The sequence below is a fragment of the Hyperolius riggenbachi genome, chromosome 1 (assembly GCF_040937935.1).
Source record: "Hyperolius riggenbachi isolate aHypRig1 chromosome 1, aHypRig1.pri, whole genome shotgun sequence".
Classification (NCBI taxonomy): Eukaryota; Metazoa; Chordata; class Amphibia; order Anura; family Hyperoliidae; genus Hyperolius; species Hyperolius riggenbachi.
The window spans coordinates 671,770,114-671,790,993 of NC_090646.1; the positions used below are offsets into that span (position 1 = coordinate 671,770,114).

A 20,880-nucleotide genomic window follows, 5' to 3' on the forward strand; every position below is an offset into this window, starting at 1 on the left:
GTCCATGGTGCTGATCACTCCTCTCCATATATCTATACTATAGCAGCACTGTCCATGGTCCTGATCATCACTCCTCTCCATATATCTATACTATAGCAGCACTGTCCATGGTGCTGATCATCACTCCTCGCCACATATCTGTACTATAGCAGCACTGTCCATGGTCCTGATCACTCCTCTCCATATATCTATACTATATAAGCACTGCCCATGGTGCTGATCACTCCTCTCCATATATCTGTACTATAGCAGCACTGTCCAAGGTGCTGATCCCTCCTCTCCATATATCTATACTATAGCAGCACTGTCCATGGTGCTGATTACTCCTTGCCACATATCTATACTATAGCAGCACTGTCCATGTTGCTGATCCCTCCTCACCATATATCTATACTATAGCAGCACTGTCCAAGGTGCTGATCCCTCCTCTCCATATATCTATACTATAGCAGCACTGTCCATGGTGCTGATCACTCCTCTCCATATATCTATACTATAGCAGCACTGTCCATGGTGCTGATCACCCCTCTCCATATATCTATACTATAGTAGCACTTTCCATGGTGCTGATCACTCCTCTCCATATATCTATACTATAGCAGCACTGTCCATGGTCCTGATCCCTCCTCTCCATATATCTATACTATAGCAGCACTGTCCCTGGTCCTGATCACTCCTCTCCATATAGCTATACTATAGCAGCACTATCCATGGTGCTGATCACTCCTCTCCATATAGCTATACTATAGCAGCACTGTTCATGGTCCCGATCACTCCTCTCTATATATCTATACTATAGCAGCACTGTCCATGGTGCTGATCACCCCTCTCCATATACCTATACTATAGCAGCATTGTCCATGGTCCTGATCACTCCTCTCCATATATCTATACTATAGCAGCACTGTCCATGGTGCTGATAACGCCTCTCCATATAGCTATACTATAGCAGCACTGTCCCTGGTCCTGATCACTCCTCTCCATATAGCTATACTATAGCAGCACTGTCCCTGGTCCTGATCACTCCTCTCCATATAGCTATACTATAGCAGCACTGTTCATGGTCCCGATCACTCCTCTCTATATATCTATACTATAGCAGCACTGTCCATGGTGCTGATCACCCCTCTCCATATACCTATACTATAGCAGCATTGTCCATGGTCCTGATCACTCCTCTCCATATATCTATACTATAGCAGCACTGTCCATGGTGCTGATCACTCCTCTCCATATATCTATACTATAGCAGCACTGTCCATAGTCCTGATCACTCCTCTCCATATATCTATACTATAGCAGCACTGTCCATAATCCTGATCACCCCTCTCCATATATCTATACTATAGCAGCACTGTCCATGGTGCTGATCACCCCTCTCCATATATCTATACTATAGCAGCACTGTCCCTGGTCCTGATCACCCCTCTCCATATATCTATACTATAGCAGCACTGTCCATGGTGCTGATCACTCCTCTCTATATATTATTTATTATCTACTATTTATATAGTTCCGCCATCTTACGCAGCGCTGTACAAAGTACATGTGTACGGAGTAAATCTGGTGGCCGTACACTTATAGATGTCCACCTTATTCGACCATCAGATGAAGTTGACAGTCGGAGCTGCATTGTGTCTTGTCACATAACTGTCCCTCAGAGGAGCTCATAATCTAATCCCTACTGTAGTCATCTGTCTATGTATGTATTGTGTAGTGTATATATTGTAGGCTAGGGCCAACTTAAGGGGAAGCCAATTAACTTATCTGTATGTTTTTGGGATGTGGGAGGAAACAGGGGTGCCTGGAGGAAACCCGCGCAGGGAGAACATACAAACTCCATGCAGATAGTGTCCTGGCTGGGATTGGAACCTGGAACCCAGCGCTGCAAGGCGAGAGCGCTGACCACTGCGCTACCTAGCAGCCATATAGCAGCCAGGATCAAGCAGTGCAGCCATGTGGTTCAACAGATTTTTAATCGATCTTACTATGTGGCGCACATCATATAAATTGCTGTCAGATTTGATCTAATGGTCAAATCTGGCTGCCATACACTTACAGATGTCCACCTAATTCGATCATCAGATTTAAGGTGGCAACACACGATACAATAAAATGATCCGATTTTACAGCAATTCGATAAACTATCGGATCTCCCGAAAAAATCTAAAGTTTTTGTTTTTTTCATTCGACTGAAAAATCTGATCGGATTTCCCGTTTTTTTCGATTTTTATCTATCCGGTATGCCAGATATTTTTCTTCAATTTCTCTACAGATTGTATGGTGTGTGTTTGTCAATTTATTAATATACACACCCTAGCAATTTTCTCTGAGTTTCCAATCATTTTTATCATGATTGGAGAAAAATTGAACATAGGTGTGTGGTACATTGGTCAGATTTTTGAAATGTTACAATCAGTCAGAAAAATTGATTGCAATTCTTAAATTGAACAGATATTTAAAAAATTGTGTGGTGTGTGGCCACCTTAAGTGTTACAGAGGGAGCTGCATTGCGTTCCCACCGCCGACAAAGCCTTATTTATCATACAAATCCTTGGCAGTCAGACCAGTGGAGCTAGAAATACATTTTTTATTCTTCACAGATTACATTTAATATCTTCCTGATTGAAAAATACTTTGAAAAATATATATTTTTAGTACTAAAAATAAATACTGTAGGTTAAAAAAACAGAAATATATTTTTATCAATGTGGGATAAAATTGGCATAACCTTCAATAAAAATGTTTTCCCACATTGTTTTACCCATAAAGTTACCACATTTGCCCTTGTGCATAAGTAATGTTTTGTCTATTTTCTAATTCCCAAAGTACAGTTTATCTGCTCTGAAAGCTGCCATTGCATTTTATTGCATAGCTGCTGTAGTGATGATTTCTTAAGCCCATCAACACAATACGATTATTTTTACGATTCGATTAAATCAGACATGTCCAATCGGGATTCGATTCATTTCGATTTGCCATTGCAAAACAATGGCAAATCGAATTGAATTAAATCCCGATCGGGCATGTTGGATTTAATTGAATCATAAATAGAATCGTATGGTGTAGATGGGGGTTTAGCTGTCTCTGCTTTTCTATGTGTGGCAGCTCAGTTCCAGCACATTGCTAATGTTTACATTTCTTGGTGAGCTATAATTGGCAAACAAAAGGTAAGATATCACATCTTCAGATGGGGCCGGAAGCTGCCCACTGAAAAAGAAAGTGCCGTGTTTAACTGTTTGAACGCAGTTCTGCTACCAATTTTATTTGGTAGTAATAGGTTTTATGGTGTAAATAATCTTTTAGAGCTCAGAGGAAATGCTGAGTTTCAGACCACTTTAATATAGGATTATTATTATTATTTTGTGATTTAGTTTCCTTTTACCTGTCTGTATAATCACCTCTTGATTCTATTCCTGAATCCTATTAGCCCCATCTGGCAGACGGTAATCCCATCAGACCGTGATGAGATAAGGCACCTGATCCAGCTGACATCGGAGGTGTCTCCCAATCTGTACCGCTATATATATTTATGTATACAGTACTCCGCATCATCACTGGGAACAGGAAACGGCCAGAGGTCAGCAGTGCACACTCATGGATTGTGCGATCTGCAGGAGTGTACATTGTGATTCAGGGTGAAGCCATATAAACCTACACGGCCGGCATGCGCATCAATATTTGCTGCACAGTAATTCTGTGAGCCCCAGCTGTTCTCTGCTGTAGTCTGTCACTGCTGTGCTTCCGATCGGCAGGCATTGGACATGGTCTGCAATATCTCTCTATTACATTCACTTCAGTAACCAGATAAACAGCAGCGACAGTGGATGATCTGTTACCACAACACTGACGTCTAAAACACAATTATAAAATACTGACATTGAAGTCTGATTCCACGTGTTCTTGCTGCAGGGTTAGTAACAGCGCTGTGCTCGCTGGCATTGTCAGTTTGCTGATTACTGCAGGTGATTGCTATCCCGGGCTGCAATGCATCCTTCTTCATGCAGCTATCCTGACCAGGTAGTTCTCACTATAATGCTTTTCCATCAGTACTGTGCCAAAAAGCAAACTTAAAATTGATTAGGAAAGGTGTGTTTTATCAATAGTTCTAAAATTGTATAACAATAAATGTTTTGTCTATGAAGGCCATTAGGGATGTCACCTGCTTGATGTCCTCTGTAACTTGTCGCATGACCTACTTCATGGCTGTATCAATGCAAAATGAGAACCGTTCTGCGATCATTATCATCAAATTTTGAGGAAATCTGGTAACAGAAGCAGAACTTGAAATGAAGAGAGTTGGAGTCTGGGGCTACTTCAGTGATCGCTGCATGTTTACATTACTCCCTGAGATCAGAGCAGATATGTCCTCTCAGAGTGTATCTGAGCGTATGACCTGTCACCCATTGCCAGAGAGGACTGATAGGGGAGAGCCTTCCTTTTGACACTGAAGAGGCTTCCTCCTTACTCCAGAAGGGCTTCCTCCTGACACTGGAGAGGCTTCCTCCTGACACTGGAGAGGCTTCCTCCTTACGCCAGAAAGACTTCCTCCTCCTGACACTGGAGAGGCTTTCCTCCTCCTGACACTGGAGAGGCTTTCCTCCTCCTGACACTGGAGAGGCTTTCCTCCTCCTGACACTGGAGAGGCTTTCCTCCTCCTGACACTGGAGAGGCTTTCCTCCTCCTGACACTGGAGAGGCTTTCCTCCTCCTGACACTGGAGAGGCTTTCCTCCTCCTGACACTGGAGAGGCTTTCTCCTTACTCCAGAAGGGCTTCCTCCTGACACTGGAGAGGCTTCCTCCTTACGCCAGAAGGGCTTCCTCCTGACACTGGAGAGGCTTCCTCCTCCTGACACTGGAGAGGCTTCCTCCTTATGCCAGAAAGACTTCCTCCTCCTGACACTAGAGAGGCTTCCTCCTTATGCCAGAAAGACTTCCTCCTCCTCCTGACACTGGAGAGGCTTTCCTCCTCCTCTTGACACTGGAGAGGCTTTCCTCCTCCTCCTGACACTGGAGAGGCTTTCCTCCTCCTCCTGACACTGGAGAGGCTTTCCTCCTCCTCCTGACACTGGAGAGGCTTTCCTCCTCCTCCTGACACTGGAGAGGCTTTCCTCCTCCTCCTGACACTGGAGAGGCTTTCCTCCTCCTCCTGACACTGGAGAGGCTTTCCTCCTCCTCCTGACACATCATAATTTTTATTATACTCTCAAGGCCTATCTATGGAAAAAACATTTTGTCGTACAATTTTCACTGGATGTCACGCGATTGTGGTTGAGAGATGTTCAGTAATATGCTAGTAATTCTGGTTTGCACTCAGATTTAATGCTGGTTGTATTACCCATGGACCTAGGTCATTCAGAATCTGCCGGAAATGCATTGCATCGGGCCTGTTCCATACTGCATACTATTTGCATGAAATGTAAATGCGAAGCAGAATTATTAGCATCTGGTCCGTGTCTGTTTGCGCGCCGTGTATGATGTCACCTGACGGTCACTCTGCTTGTTGCTTTTCGCCTTGAGGAGAATACAAGGAATGTGATGTGGATCATATGGTCTCTGGACTGTTGCTCAAAGCCTTTAGGTTTAGCCTAGCGATACTACCATTAGCAGTTAGCTGTAGGTGGTGTGTAAATCGCACAGAGTGGGCGTCGGTCATGATGTTTTTAATGTATTGGCAGGTCTGTCAGCTATTTTATTAGATGTTCGTCTCGGTAAGCACTTTAAAGGGATACTGTAGGGGGGGTCGGGGGAAAATGAGTTGAACTTACCCGGGGTTTCTAATGGTCCCCCGCAGACATCCTGTGCCCGCGCAGCCACTCACCGATGCTCCGGCCCCGCCTCCGGTTCACTTCTGGAATTTCTGACTTTAAAGTCTGAAAACCACTGCGCCTGCTTTGCCGTGTCCTCGCTCCCGCTGATGTCACCAGGAGCGTACTGTGCAGGCCCAGTATGGTCTGTGTCTGCGCAGTACACTCCTGGTGACATCAGCGGGAGTGAGGACACGGCAACGCAGGCGCAGTGGTTTTCTGACTTTAAAGTCTGAAATTCCAGAAGTGACCCGGAGGCGGGGCCAGAGCATTGGTGAGTGGCTGCGCGGGCACAGGATGTCTGCGGGGGACCATTAGAAGCCCCGGGTAAGTTCAACTCATTTTCCCCTGACCCCCCAACAGTATCCCTTTAACCTTTTTCTAATGCACAAATAAAAGTGACCCCACAGTGTGTCTTTTTGGACATACACACTTACCAGTGTATTTTTTCCCCCAATTATCCCATTGCTGCATTGTGTCACCTGACGGTCTTCCCTTGTCTCCACAGAGAAGCAGAGGGAGATGGCTCGGAAAGGCTCCCTGAAGAACGGCAATGTAGGAAGCCCCGTCAACCAGCAGCCCAAAAAGAACAACGTCATGGCCAGAACAAGGTAATGCCGTCTGTCCTCAGGGCCGGCGCAGGAAGCCGTATGTAGGGGGGTATATTGGTGATCAGGATAAAGGATCAATCCAGAGAGACTAAATCCAGGAAACATCTTAAAGGGAACCTGAAGTGAGAGTGATATGGAGGCTGCCATATTTATTTCCTGATAAACGATACCAGTTGTCCTGCTGATCCTCTGCCTCGAATACTTTTAGCCATAGCCCCTGAACAAGCATGCAGATCAGATGTTTCTGACTGAAGTGTGACTGGGTTAGCTGCATTCTTGTTTCTGGTGTGATTCAGACACTACTGCAGCCAAAGAGATCAGCAGGACTGCCAGGCAACTGGTATTGTTTGCAGAGTTCCCCAACCCTGTCCTCAAGGCCCACCAACAGTACATGTCTTGCAGGAAACCACAAACATTCACAGGTGAGGTAATTAGTGCCTCAGCAGAGCTAATTATCTACCTCTGTGGATTTCCACAAAACATGCCCTGTTGGTGGGCCCTGAGGACAGGGTTGGGGGACACTGAAAGGAAATAAATATGGCAGCCTCCGTATCCCTCTCACATCACTTGTGCTTTAAAGAGGATCTGTAACATCAAAACATCCCCTGGGGGGTACTTACCTCGGGTGGGGGAAGCCTCCGGATCCTAATGAGGCTTCCCACGCTGTCCTCCGTCCCTCAGGGGTCTCGCTGCAGCCCTCCGTGAAAGATGACGTCAATATTTACCTTCCCGGCTCCTGCGCAGGCGCTCTGACGGCTGTCGGCTCCAAACTACACGGAAATACCCGATCGCCGTCGGGTCTGCTCTACTGCGCAGGCGCAAGTTTCCGGCGCCTGTGCAGTAGAGCGGACCCGACTGAGATCGGGTATTTCCGTGTAGTTCAGAGCGGAAAGCAGCCACAGCGCCCCCGCTGGAGCCAGCAAAGGTAAATATTGAATTTACAGTCGGGTCTGTCGCCGGCTGTTCGGAGGGCTGCAGCGAGACCCCCGTGGGACAGAGGACGGCGTGGGAAGCCTCATTAGGATCCTGAGGCTTCCCCCACCCGAGGTGAGTACCCCCCAGGGGATCTTTTTGAGGTTACAGAGTCTCTTTAAGCAGTTTTTAGTTTGACATGAAATCTGCTTGCGGATCTTTACCATGACCAACACCTGACCACACCCCACGTGATAAATCATACGATAGTTACCGTACATGTTCTCACTAGGGACACAAATGGTGACAGAAACCCGACATGTTCTAATCATCCCCCCGCTGTACAGTCAGCTGCTGTTATTGCAAACCACTTTGGGCATGACTCACATAGCTTTGTCACCTGTTTTCCTCCAATTAGGTGATAAATAAGTCATTTATGAGAAGTTTTGTGTTAGAGCAGTGATCTGCAAACTTGGCCCTCCAGCTGTTAAGGAACTACAAGTCCCACAATGCATTGCAGGAGTCTGACAGCCACAGTCATGACTCATAAAGGCAAATGCATTGTGGGCCTTGCAGTTCCTTAAAGAGAACCCGAGGTGTGTTTAAAGAATGTTATCTGCATACAGAGGCTGGATCTGCCTATACAGCCCAGCCTCTGTTGCTATCCCAAACCCCACTAAGGTCCCCCTTGCACTCTGCAATCCCTCATAAATCACAGCCATGCTGTGAGGCTGTGTTTACATCTGTAGTGTCAGTCTCAGCTGCTCCCCCGCCTCCTGCATAGCTCCAGTCCCTGCCCCCGTCCCTTCCCTCCAATCAGCAGGGAGGGAAAGGATGCAGGCGGGGACTGGAGTTCTGCAGGAGGCGGGGAGAGCAGCAGACTGACACTATAGAGATAAACACAGCCAGCTCTGACAAGCTGTTTGTCAGCAGCGTGGCTGTGATTTATGAGGGATTGCAGAGTGCAGGGGGACCTTAGGGGGGTTTGGGATAGCAACAGAGGCTGGGCTGTATAGGCAGATCCAGCCTCTGTATGCAGATAATATTCTTCAAACCCACCTCGGGTTCTCTTTAACAGCTGGAAAGCCAAGTTTGCAAATCACTGTGTTGGAGTCATGTAACCAGAAGCGCAGTCTCCTGTATATAGTGATGAGGATCCTCAGTGACACTGTAGATGTTGTCCTATAAGGATGGGTGATAAGCTGTGTAATGTGGTAATGACTAACCACTCTCCCTCCCTTCATTCATCTCTCCGCAGGCTGGTGGTCCCCAACAAAGGCTACTCCTCCCTAGACCAGAGTCCAGATGAGAAGCCCCTGGTGGCCCTGGACACAGACAGGTATCTGCCTTTGTGTATTGTGTGTCTGTATACTATCTGTGCGCATCACCTGAGCTCTGTACACACACTAGATAAATCGGCGCACACAAACGAGAGACATCGCCCTGTCATTTCCCGGAATAAATAAACAAGTAATTTAAGTTACGCGTTTCACACACAGTAATATTCCAAACTATTGTGTCGTGCGCAAACTGTGCGTGCCAGCGGAAGTGACATATCACCCAACATGCGCGCAAGCTCCAGAACAGCGTCATTTGAACGACACACCGGCGAAATACACAATATCCGCCCAATAGTCGTCATCCCTCACTTGGATTGTATATTTGTCACTCACCGTTGTAGTTTAGCACTTTTTTTTTTTTTTAAATGATTGTCATCCAGCACTGTAAAAATTGTTGTTCATCAGTCGTTTCAATCGACTTTTATCTACCGGTAGTGTGTGTGTGCAAGGCTTTCTATAACATTACACCCCATTCCATTACTGGGGAACACTGATTCCATATCGATGTCTAATCTACGTTAATCAAATATTGATTATTGGTCAGCAAGGCTGTACGTTTTTATTAATATTATAGATTTTCATTAGCTGTGAATGTTTGAATCTAGTGAATGTTCTCATCGATATGTGTGATTAAAGTTAGCCGTATCTTTATTAATAGGTTTATTTGCCCGATTGGACAGTAAATTAGATTAGATAAAATACCGTAAATTGAAGTGCATTTAAACATTTGAGATTGTTATTATGATCGATATTAAGTGCTAAAATCGATTGAAAGAATGATTCACTGTGTTGGTCTTTAGTTGGTCGTCAAATAATAGATTCTTATATTCATCTTAACTACTTTAGGACCTTGCTGATTGAAATCTACGCCCTGTTTTCATGGCTATCTGGCTGCCAGGGGGCAGATTTCAATCCACCGACGCCGCGCGTTCTCGCCGCACAATGTCGCCGCTGTCTCCCCGCCGCAGCTCACTCGCTCTGCCGTCTGTATAACGGCAGAGCCATGTGAGCAGGTCAGGAGCCCTGTCTATCAACGTAAGCGGCTCTCGTTGGCTTACAGTGATGGTATTGGGTATGTGCGGTGATTCATCGGTATTCGTCGTTATTCCGACGTTTCTTGTACCAGCGGTCTCTGGTCCTTAAAGTGAACCTCCTGACTAAATATCTACTCCGCACCACTGAAAAGGCTCGGTGTTTCTTTAACAGTTTCACAGCATTAGAACTTTGTTTTTCTTACCAAAGCCTCATTTTTAGCTGCACAGAAGCTAAGCTCCGCCCCATCAAAGAAATCTGCCCAGGCATTTTTCCCCTTATGCTGTGAAAAGCAAGATGGGATTTCTGATGTTGTTCTTGTCGCCTAGCAGCTGGGAGGGGTGATCAGGACACAGGACAGTTGGAACTGTCTCATGCTCCCTGTCTTTTTTTCAACCAAAAAGATGGCTGCCCCCATGACATCCCAAACATTTGCCTGTTCTTTTAAAACAGGGTGGGTAAGAGATTATATTACCTATCTATTTTAATTAACATAACTAATGCACCTTAATGACAGTATGTTTGTTTAGGCTGAAGTTCCTCTTTAGGCCTCTTGCACACTGCAAGTGATTCCGATTCAGATTCCGCTTTTTAATCAGTTTTTACATCCGATTCAGATTCCGATTTGCAGTTTGCTCCCTGCACACTGCAAATCGGAATCTGAATCGGATGTAAAAACTGATTAAAAAGCGGAATCTGAATCGGAATCACTTGCAGTGTGCAAGAGGCCTTAAGGTGGCAGAGACCGCTGGTACTTAGAGACACTGAAGCGAGAATAAATCTCGCTTCTTGTCTCATAGTCTTGTCTCATGCCCCTGCTAAAACGCCGCTATCCCGCCGCTAGTCCCTGACCCCCCCCCCCCCCCCCCCCCCCTGCAAAATCAACGACCAACTTGGTCGTAGATTTTGCTGCTCTTCAGGCAGGACTAACGGCTGCAGCCCTGCCTCTCAGCGCCGTCTATCAGACACGCATCGCCGCCTCTCCCCTGCCCCTCTCAGTGAAGGAAGACTGAGAGGGGCGGGGGAGAGGCGGAGGTGCGCGCTGACAGACGCTCGTGAGGCAGGGCTGCGGCGGTTAGCCCTGCCTTAATCTGGAAGAGGGGATGCGCTGCACGGAGGGGATTTTGGGGGGTAAGGGACCCCCGTTTAGCCGCGGGATAGCAGCGTTTTAGCAGGGGCACACATGCCCCTGCTGACAATGAGGTCTGAAGCGAGATTTATTCTCGCTTCAGACTCTCTTTAAGTGGTTAATATGACTATCGAAAATGAGTGATAACGTGTGGCGAGCTTAATTCGTGCCTGTCTATGCATTTATCATGTTTTACAGTATATGAGTCATAGATCTGTATCAGTCTGTTTATCCGTCTATTTACTGCATATCTAAAGATAACCATACAGCCAAGCCTTTATTAAGCGATCATATTCAGTGTGGTTGATTGAAAGTCGATCAACTAGTGGCCCACACACTACAGGCGAGATCCTGGTGAATTCTCCTTCACATTTATACTGAACGATGTTGTTCCTCTATGCTCTGATAATTGATTCTTTGTTGATGGAAGTCATGTGAACAGTAGCCAATTCCTGTGCGATGGACCGATATCTTCTAGCCTGCCTGATCAACAAGTTCATCGATTCAACATATCGGAGAGTTGTCATCATAGAGCACACTGGGACACACTCCATTCTACATTCTCTCCCGATTTGATAAAATGATCATTTGGAATGGTTGATTGTGAAGCAAAATCACTAAATGAACGGCCACCTTAAGGGCCCGTTTCCACTATCGCGGTTTCCGCCGCGATTCCGCAGAGTTTCCCCGCACATGAATCGCACGGGGAAACTCTGCCATAGGGGATAACGGCGCCGCTGCCGAATCGCTTGCGGGAGCGATTCGGCCGGACCCCCTGCAGAATTTGTGGCGGAGGCTGCGAATCCCATGGCACGGCTCATGGGATCCGCCTGCGATCCCGCCCACCCGCTTAGTGCCGGCATGCGTCTCCGAGACGCACGCCGCACTAGTGGAAACGAGCCCTAACTGACTGCCTATCTGTCTATCTATCCTGCATGTACATGATTTGTTTTCCATCTTGCCCGAAGAATCGCTATGTCTGTCGGTGGGACACACCATTCGATTTTCTGTCGGATAGATGGGTTGAATCGATTATCTCGGACTGGTCCGATCTGATTGTTTCCGATTGTTTTGCTGATCATTTTTTATAGAAGTCATCAGAAAATTGATCATAAAAACGATTGGAAGTCAAATCAGACCTGTAGGAAATAATTAGATCCTTCTATCTGATGGGATAATTGCATGGTGTGTACCGGGCATTAGACAGGCTGTTGGCTGCTGCACTGGAGTCACACATCTGTCTGTCTCTCTCTTTCAGTGACGATGACTTTGATATGTCCAGATATTCCTCTTCAGGCTACTCCTCTGCCGAGGTAAGCTGATGCTTAGTACTGTCATTGTTTGCCTCCCCTGTATCTGGTCACATGACCGTCACACCATGTGTACCTCCCCTGTATCTGGTCACATGACCGTCACACCATGCCTACCTCCCCTGTATCTGGTCACATGACCGCCACACCATGCCTACCTCCCCTGTATCTGGTCACATGACCGCCACACCATGCCTACCTCCCCCTGTATCTGGTCACATGACCGCCACACCATGCCTACCTCCCCCTGTATCTGGTCACATGACACCACACCATGCCTACCTCCCCTGTATCTGGTCACATGACCGCCACGCCATGTTTGCCTCCCGTGTATCTGGTCACATGACCGGCTAGCCATGTTTGCCTCCCCTGTATCTGGTCACATGACCGCCACACCATGCCTACCTCCCCTGTATCTGGTCACATGACACCACACCATGCCTACCTCCCCTGTATCTGGTCACATGACCGCCACACCATGCCTACCTCCCCCTGTATCTGGTCACATGACACCACACCATGCCTACCTCCCCCTGTATCTGGTCACATGACCGCCACACCATGCCTACCTCCCCCTGTATCTGGTCACATGACACCACACCATGCCTACCTCCCCTGTATCTGGTCACATGACCGCCACGCCATGTTTGCCTCCCCTGTATCTGGTCACATGACCGTCACAGCATGTTTACCTCCCCCTGTATCTGGTCACATGACCGTCGCACCATGTTTACCTCCCCCTGTATCTGGTCACATGACCGTCGCACCATGTTTACCTCCCCCTGTATCTGGTCACATGACACCACACCATGTTTACCTCCCCCTGTATGTGGTCACATGACCGTCACACCATGTTTACCTCCCCCTGTATGTGGTCACATGACCGTCACACCATGTTTACCCCACCTGTATCTGGTCACATGACCGTCATACCATGTTTACCCCACCTGTATCTGGTCACATGACCGTCACACCATGTTTACCTCCCCCTGTATGTGGTCACATGACCGTCACACCATGTTTACCTCCCCCTGTATGTGGTCACATGACCGTCACACCATGTTTACCCCACCTGTATCTGGTCACATGACCGTCATACCATGTTTACCCCACCTGTATCTGGTCACATGACCGTCACACCATGTTTACCTCCCCCTGTATGTGGTCACATGACCGTCACACCATGTTTACCTCCCCCTGTATTTGGTCACATGATTGTCACACCAGAATACCGCCTCCTCTGACAGGCCATTGGATTCACTTAGATTTTCACACATACAACAATAGTTTGGTAATTTACCGAAAAACTGCATGACAATTCCGAAGATCTTTACCTCATGTGGAATTACATTTTACATTCGGTTCAGAGCTTGATAGATTATTGCAGTGCAGGGTAATGGGAGCCAGACAGAAATGAGATCCATGCGGGGGGGGGGGGCTTAGAGGAGACTCCTACAGAGATGTGGGCATCACAGTTTGTAGGATGTAGCGAAGCCCGTTCCTAATAATGTGTGACTCCGGCCTGGCCACACGGGAAGCATGTTCTGTTTCTCAGTTGTTCATTATTATTATGACCTTTGGGCAGCCTTTGTCTGGTACATGTAGAGGGCCTGTCCCCGTCCTCAGCGGTAGACGAGTTATAGCTCAGTGTTCCAGTAACAGCACCTCCCGCCGTGTTCCCCTGAAATGTCACCTCCTCCCCGGGGCCACTGAGCGCCTGTGACCGCGGCTTCCACGTGCGCCGCATGACAAATGCCAGCAACACAGCTCATATGGGTTTGCTCTGCTCATTACCTCACCAATCCAATATTACCAAGCGCTCAGGCACTAATAGTTAATCTTGTAATACCCTCTATAGGGGGAGCCATATTGTGCTATCAAGTCTACACCAACTCCACAATATTCCAATGATCTGCATGGTCTACATCAACCTTTATTAAAGCGGATCCGAGATAAAAAACTAACTATAACAAGTAACGTGTCTATATATCTTATATAACGTTTAGATACACACATTTACATCTACACAGCAAATCTATCTGCAAACAGCTTCAACAGTTTGATTATTTATTCCTGTGATACGAGGGCAGCCATGTTCTGTTTGTCATCATTACACACAGGCAAGCTGATCTGTATCTCTAGCCCTCAGCCTGTGAAAACTTCACTCCCCTCTCCTCCCTTCCCCTCCCCTCTCCTCCCCTCCCCTCTCCTCCCCTCTCCTCCCCTCCCCTCTCCTCCCCTCCTCCCCTCTCCTCCCCTCCCCTCCTCCCCTCCCCTCCTCCCCTCTCCTCCCCTCTCCTCCCCTCCCCTCCTCCCCTCTCCTCCCCTCCCCTCCTCCCCTCTCCTCCCCTCCCCTCCTCCCCTCTCCTCCCCTCTCCTCCCCTCCCCTCCTCCCCTCTCCTCCCCTCCTCCCCTCCCCTCCCCTCCTCCCCTCCCCTCCCCTCCTCTCCTACCCTCCCCTCCTCTCCTCCCCTCCCCTCCTCTCCTCCCCTCCCCTCCTCTCCTCCTCCCCTCCTCTCCTCCTCCCCTCTCCTCTCCTCCCCTCTCCTCCCTTCTCCTCCCCTCTCCTCCCCTCTCCTCCCCTTTCCTCCCCTCCCCTCTCCTCCCCTCCCCACCCTTCCCCTCCCCACCCTTCCCCTCCCCTCTCCTCCCCTCCCCTCTCCTCCCCTCCCCTCCCATCTCCTCCCCTCCCCCTCTGAAATCTCTGGCTAGTAACCTCCTCCTGCCCAGACTGAGCTCCCATAAGCCTTTGCTACATGGGACTGAATGCCAAGGCACTCTAGAAAAGCTGTGGGCGAGGCCTGTTTAGTTTATAGGGAATTAGAGTATTAAAACAAAACAAAAAAAATATTTGGCTTGAGGAATGCCCTATAAACTACATGAAAGGAACACAATTATGCAATGAGTAAAAGTTTATCTCGGATCCACTTTAAGCTTCTGCTAAGTAAATCACCCAAACCCCACTAAAAGTGAACAGCATATGGTGTATTACAGCCTGTTACCATACACAGCCGGGTGTACTGCACACACACAACTGTCCATAAACTATAGTCCATAGTCTATGGACAGTTGTGTGCAGTATGTATGAGTAGTTTAAAGTGTAACTGTCGGCCATAAAATCAAAAATCAATTATTTATTTTTATCAGGTAAACAAGTAATAAGGCTGCTAACCAGGCAATCCAAAAGTTAAAATTACTATGACTTTTCTTGTTGATAATAAATGATCATTACCCAGTTTACCTGACTCTTATTTGGTACACACAACATTTGGTACACAGAAAGGAAGTTGCAGGGCTTGCTGGGTTGTCCTTTTTTGCTTCTGTATTCTTAACTAATGCAGCCTGATTGGCTGAAGCCTCTTTCCCTCCTGGTTTCTCCTTCCACACCTCTGTTCCTCTCTGGCCAATATTTCTCATGCTGAGACAATGGAGAGTAAGGGAGGAAATGACATCAGGATTGGCTTGAAAATAGCCACACTTAAAGAGACACTGAAGCGAAAAAAAAATTATGATATTATGATTTGTATGTGTAGTACAGCTAAGAAATAAAACATTAAGATCAGATACATCAGTCTAATTGTTTCCAGTACAGGAAGAGTTAAGAAACTCCAGTTATCTCTATGCAAACAAGCCATTAACTCTCCGACTAAGTTTAAGGCCCGTACACACGCCGGACTGGAGGCAACGACGGGTCCGTCGTTGCCTCCCGCTGGGTGGGCGTGCCAACGACAGTCCGGCGTGTGTATGCACTGTCGGCGGACTGATACGGCTGTTTCTGAGCGATCCGCCCGGCGTGTACGGGCCATCAGTCGTGGAGAGGGCTGTTATCTGACTTTTATTATCTCAACTGTTTACTTTTCCTCTGCTAGAGGAGAGGTCATTAGTGCAAAGACTGCTCTGAAAGAATCATTTTGAATGCTGAGTGTTGTGTAATCTGCACATATTATAGAATGATGCAATGTTAGAAAAAACACTATATACCTTAAAATAAAAATATGAGAATATTTTCTTTGCTGCTAATCACAGCCGTGCTGTGAGGCTGTGTTTACATCTGTAGTGTCAGTGTCAGCTGCTCCCCCACCTCCTGCATAGCTCCGGTCCCTGCCCCCATCCCTTCCCTCCAATCAGCAGGGAGGGAAGGGATGCAGGCGGGGACTGGAGTTCTGCAGGAGGGGGGGAGAGCAGCAGACTGACACTATAGAGATAAACACAGCCAGCTCTGACCAGCTGTTTGTCAGCAGCGTGGCTGTGATTTATGGGGGATTGCAGAGTGCAGGGGGACCTTAGGGGGGTTTGGGATAGCAACAGAGGCTGGGCTGTATAGGCAGATCCAGCCTCTGTATGCAGATAATATTCTTCAAACCCACCTCGGGTTCTCTTTAAAATCGGAAATGCTAAGAAGGATTTTCTCTTTTTTTCACTGTAAAAAATCTATAAAATCAAAACCTGGATAGTGCAATACACGTTATATAAGTAGAGCAAGTATTTATCTACTTATATATGTGTTGTTTTTTTTCTCAGATAGTATGGCGACACCCATGCTAACCTAGAAATAAAAAACACATATATATAAGTAGATAAATACTAGTTCTACTTACATAACAGACGTATTGAGCTATCCACTTAACCTACGTGGCGGTAAGCCCGAGCTGAGCTCAGGCTATGCCGCGCAGGAGGATTTCTCAGGCCCTGCTGGTCCGATTTGCCTAATTTTTTTTTTTTTTGCAACACGTAGCTAGCACTTTGCTAGCTGCGTGTGCACTCCGATCGCCGCTGCTACCCGCCGATTGTTCGCCGCACTGCCCCCCCCCCCCGACCCCGTGCGCTGCCTGGCCAATTAGTGCCAGGCAGCGCTGAGGGGTAGCTCGGGACTCCAGGCAGCGCTGAGGGGTTGCTCGGGACTCCCAATGACGTCACGACGCCGATGACGTCATGCCGCCCGTCTCCATGGCGACGGGGGAAGCTCTCCAGGAAATCCCTTCTTGGAACGGGATTTCCTGATCGGAGATCGCCGGAGGCAATCGAAGAGGGTGGGGGGATGCCGCTGCACAGCGGCTATCATGTAGCGAGCCGTGGGCTCGCTACATGATTTAAAAAAAATTTAAAAAAACTGCTCTGCTGCCCCCTGGCGCTTTTTAATAGACCGCCAGGGAGGTTAATGATTCCTGTGAATTTTATAAAGGAAAAGCAGAAAATCCTATTCTAGGCAGTGGCCATCTTGCCAAGCTAATGCTGACATCATATCCTCCCTGACTCTTGTTTTCCCCCCTCCTTTCTCTTGCTCATTGTGTATTCATTAGCTGCCCTCCTCCCAGAGTCTTCAGACACTGCACTGTGTTTTTGTTTTCTCCTCCAATCGCTGAGTCACCTCAGCCTTGTTTCTAAACACAAGTGAGCAGAGGATAAGCAGCTAGGAAGAGAAATAAAGGAAAGAGGAGGAATATATTATAGATAAAAAGAACTCCCAGCATGCAACTGCTTTAAGTGACACAGGGACTGGGGGGCACAAATGATGCGCCGCTAGGGGTCACAACCCCCCCCCCCCCCCCCCCCCCCGCTATGAATCTGCACTTAGAGATAAATCGGCCGCCTCGCTGCCTCTCTGTTGTAAGGCGTCTTCTTTTACTGGCTGAAATGAGCCACGATTCTCACCTGGGAGAAAACTATCTGTTTAGAGCTGAAAATTCCCTCTGAGCCCGCAGGGATAGGAGAAGTGTGACCCAAATAAATCCGCCGCTGATCAGAGCTGCCGGTGTACACTGCAGCTGAGGGTTCAGGGGATGCAGGCCTGAGAGCGCAGCTATAAGGCGGTACTGAAAGCGGCCCAGCATGTGGGGAAGTCACAGTACCGGCCAGGTCTGAGGTGGATCAGAACATGTATTACGTATTATCATTGCTATTATTTACAGCATAGAGTTCCAAAACAGGTTTTCTACTAATTTGGCTCCACCTCCTTCTATCTACTCCCCTCCTCTTACATTTCCACCTGCTCCACCCCTCACATTCACCAATGCAGAGGGCAGGGCCCCACAGAGTGATCATGCCTCTTCATTGCACAGAGCAGAGCATGCCAGGCACAGAGGGGCAGAGAAGGAGTAACATTAATTGAGGCCCCAGACAAGGAAGTAACTTTAGCTGCCCTTTTTGGTAAACTGAGGTGGGAGATGGGCCGGAGAAGCTAGGACACCCACTAGGCCCCAGGCACTTGCCTAGGTTGGCTTGTGGAGGGACACAGGGGAGGGGCCAGAGCAGTTGGGGTACTCAGAATGCTACAATACAGGATTCAGTGATTTGTTTTTTGGTGACCTCACTAGTATACAGCCTCTGGATAGTCCCGAGCCTCCGCCCACCCTCTTGGAGTACACCGCCCCTGCGCAGGGCCCCTCTGCACACAGCTGATAAGAGCTTGATGGGTATGTTCCCGTACAGCCCTGCGCAGTAATACAGAACTGCATGCTTGGCTTTTCCTCTGTGCACAATCTGCTTCATGCTGCTCATCAGACACGGACCATACTTGCCTATGTGCAGTGTGTCCGCTCTTTCACGGTCACCAAGAAGAGGCGGGTCCCAGCCAGCAGAGGAGGAGCCAAGGAGGACATGGGAAGCTCTGGACCATCCAGCGGCCTCCCTCTGGCTGCCATGCTGAGCTCTTGGCTGTAGCTGTGTTTGAGTCACAGCCCTGTAACAAGCATGCAACCATCAGTCACAGCCCTGCAAGAAGCATGCGGCCAGCGGAGTCGCAGCCCTGTAACATGCATGCAGCCAGCGGAGCCACTGCCCTGTAACAAGCATGTGGCCAGCGGAGCCACTGCCCTGTAACAAGCATGCGGCCAGGGGAGTCACAGCCCTGTAACAAGCATTCAGCCAGCTGAGTTACAGCCCTGTAACAAGCATGCAGCCAGCGGAGCCACTGCCCTGTAACAAGCATACAGCCATCAGAGCCACAGCCCTGTGACAAGCATACAGCCAGTGGAGTCACAGCCCTGTAACAAGCATGCAGCCAGCGGAGTCACATCCCTGTAACAAGCATGCAGCCAGCGGAGTCACAGCCCTGTAACAAGCATGCAGCCAGCGGAGTCACAGCCCTGTAACAAGCATGCAGCCAGCGGAGTCACATCCCTGTAACAAGCATGCAGCCAGCGGAGTCACATCCCTGTAACAAGCATGCAACCATCAGAGCCACAGCCCTGTAACAAGCATGCAGCCAGCGGAGCCACTGCCCTGTAACAAGCATGCAGCCAGCAGAGCCACTGCCCTGTAACAAGCATGCAGCCAGCGGAGCCACTGTCCTGTAACAAGCATGCAGCCAGCGGAGCCACTGCCCTGTAACAAGCATGCAGCCAGCGCAGTCACAGCCCTGTAACAAGCATGCAGCCAGCGGAGTCACAGCCCTGCAACAAGCATGTGGCCAGCGGAGCCACTGCCCTGTAGCAAGCATTCAGCTAGCGGAGTTACAGCCCTGTAACAAGCATGCAGCCAGTGGAGTCACAGCCCTGTAACAAGCATGCAGCCAGCGGAGCCACTGCCCTGTAACAAGCATACAGCCAGCGGATTCACAGCCCTGTAACAAGCATGCAACCATCAGCTACAGCCCTGCAACAAGCATTCAGCCAGGGGAGTCACAGCCCTGCAAGAAGCATGCAGCCAGGGGAGTCACAGCCCTGTAACAAGCATGTGGCCAGCGGAGTCACTGCCCTGGAATAAGCATTCAGCCAGTGGAGTCACACCAGAGTCAGGCCTGGAACCCACAAATCGCTAGCGTTTTTAAGTAGCGTTTTGTAAGCGATTTCATGAGCGTTTTCCGGGGATTTAAAAAAGTGTAAGCTTTCTGCCAGCGATTGTAATAGCGATTAGTGATTTTAATTTTGATTGGTGCTTTCAAAGTTTTTTTTTTTTGTTACCACTTGCAGTCATTTAAAATCGCACACAAATCATGATGTGTAGCGATTCATCAGCGGTTTGCCATTGCATCAATATTTTACATTGAAGCGTAAACGCTCCCAAACTGCTGCACGTCCTGCGATTGTGATTTTGCTAAACCCAATCGCTACAGTGGAATTTATTTACATTGGCAGAGCGTTCAGGGAAATCGCTAGTGATTTAAAGCGCTCCCTCACCCCTCAAAAAAAGCGCGCTAGTGGGTTCCAGGCACAACAGCACCTGATCTGCATGCTCATTCCGGGGCGGTGACTTGTAGTATTAGAGGCGGAGCCTCAGCACAGAAGTCAGCCAACTTTCATTCATTATTACAGAATGAGGATGGCAGCCTCGTTTTTTCTCTCACTACAGGTTCCCTTTAAAGGACCACTATAGCGAAAAAAGTACTCAGTTAAATCTGACAGAAGCGACAGTTTTGGACTAGTCCATCTCCTCATGGGGGATTCTCAGGGTTTTCTTTTTTTCAAAAGCATTTCCTGAATGACAGTTGCTAAGTGTAACTGCCAAAATAGTAAGATACCAGCCAGCCTCTCTTCTCACCTGCACACTATTTTTGAAGTTAGACTGAGCAACTGCCATTCAGGGAATGCTTTTAGAAACAAAGAAAGCCCCGACAACCCCCATGAGGAAATGGACTAATCCAGAACAGATTTGTCAGATTTTAACTGCTTACTGTTTTCACTGTAGTGATCCTTTTAAAGAGACACTGAAGCGAAAAAAAAATGATATGATTTGTATGTGTAGTACAGGTAAGAAATAAAACATTAAGATCAGATACATCAGTCTAATTGTTTCCAGTAC

At 48.1% G+C, this 20,880-nt stretch overlaps 1 protein-coding gene across 1 annotated transcript in view; it reads left to right on the plus strand.

Moving 5' to 3' along the window:
• The window catches only part of FAM219A (family with sequence similarity 219 member A), a 121,152-nt gene that overhangs the window by 93,991 nt on the left and 6,281 nt on the right, over positions 1 to 20,880 (plus strand). The window contains exons 3-5 of the mRNA XM_068253075.1: positions 6,316 to 6,418; positions 8,589 to 8,669; positions 12,090 to 12,144. Of these exons, the coding sequence (XP_068109176.1) occupies positions 6,316 to 6,418; positions 8,589 to 8,669; positions 12,090 to 12,144 (239 nt within the window). The remainder of the gene's footprint in view (positions 1 to 6,315; positions 6,419 to 8,588; positions 8,670 to 12,089; positions 12,145 to 20,880) is intronic.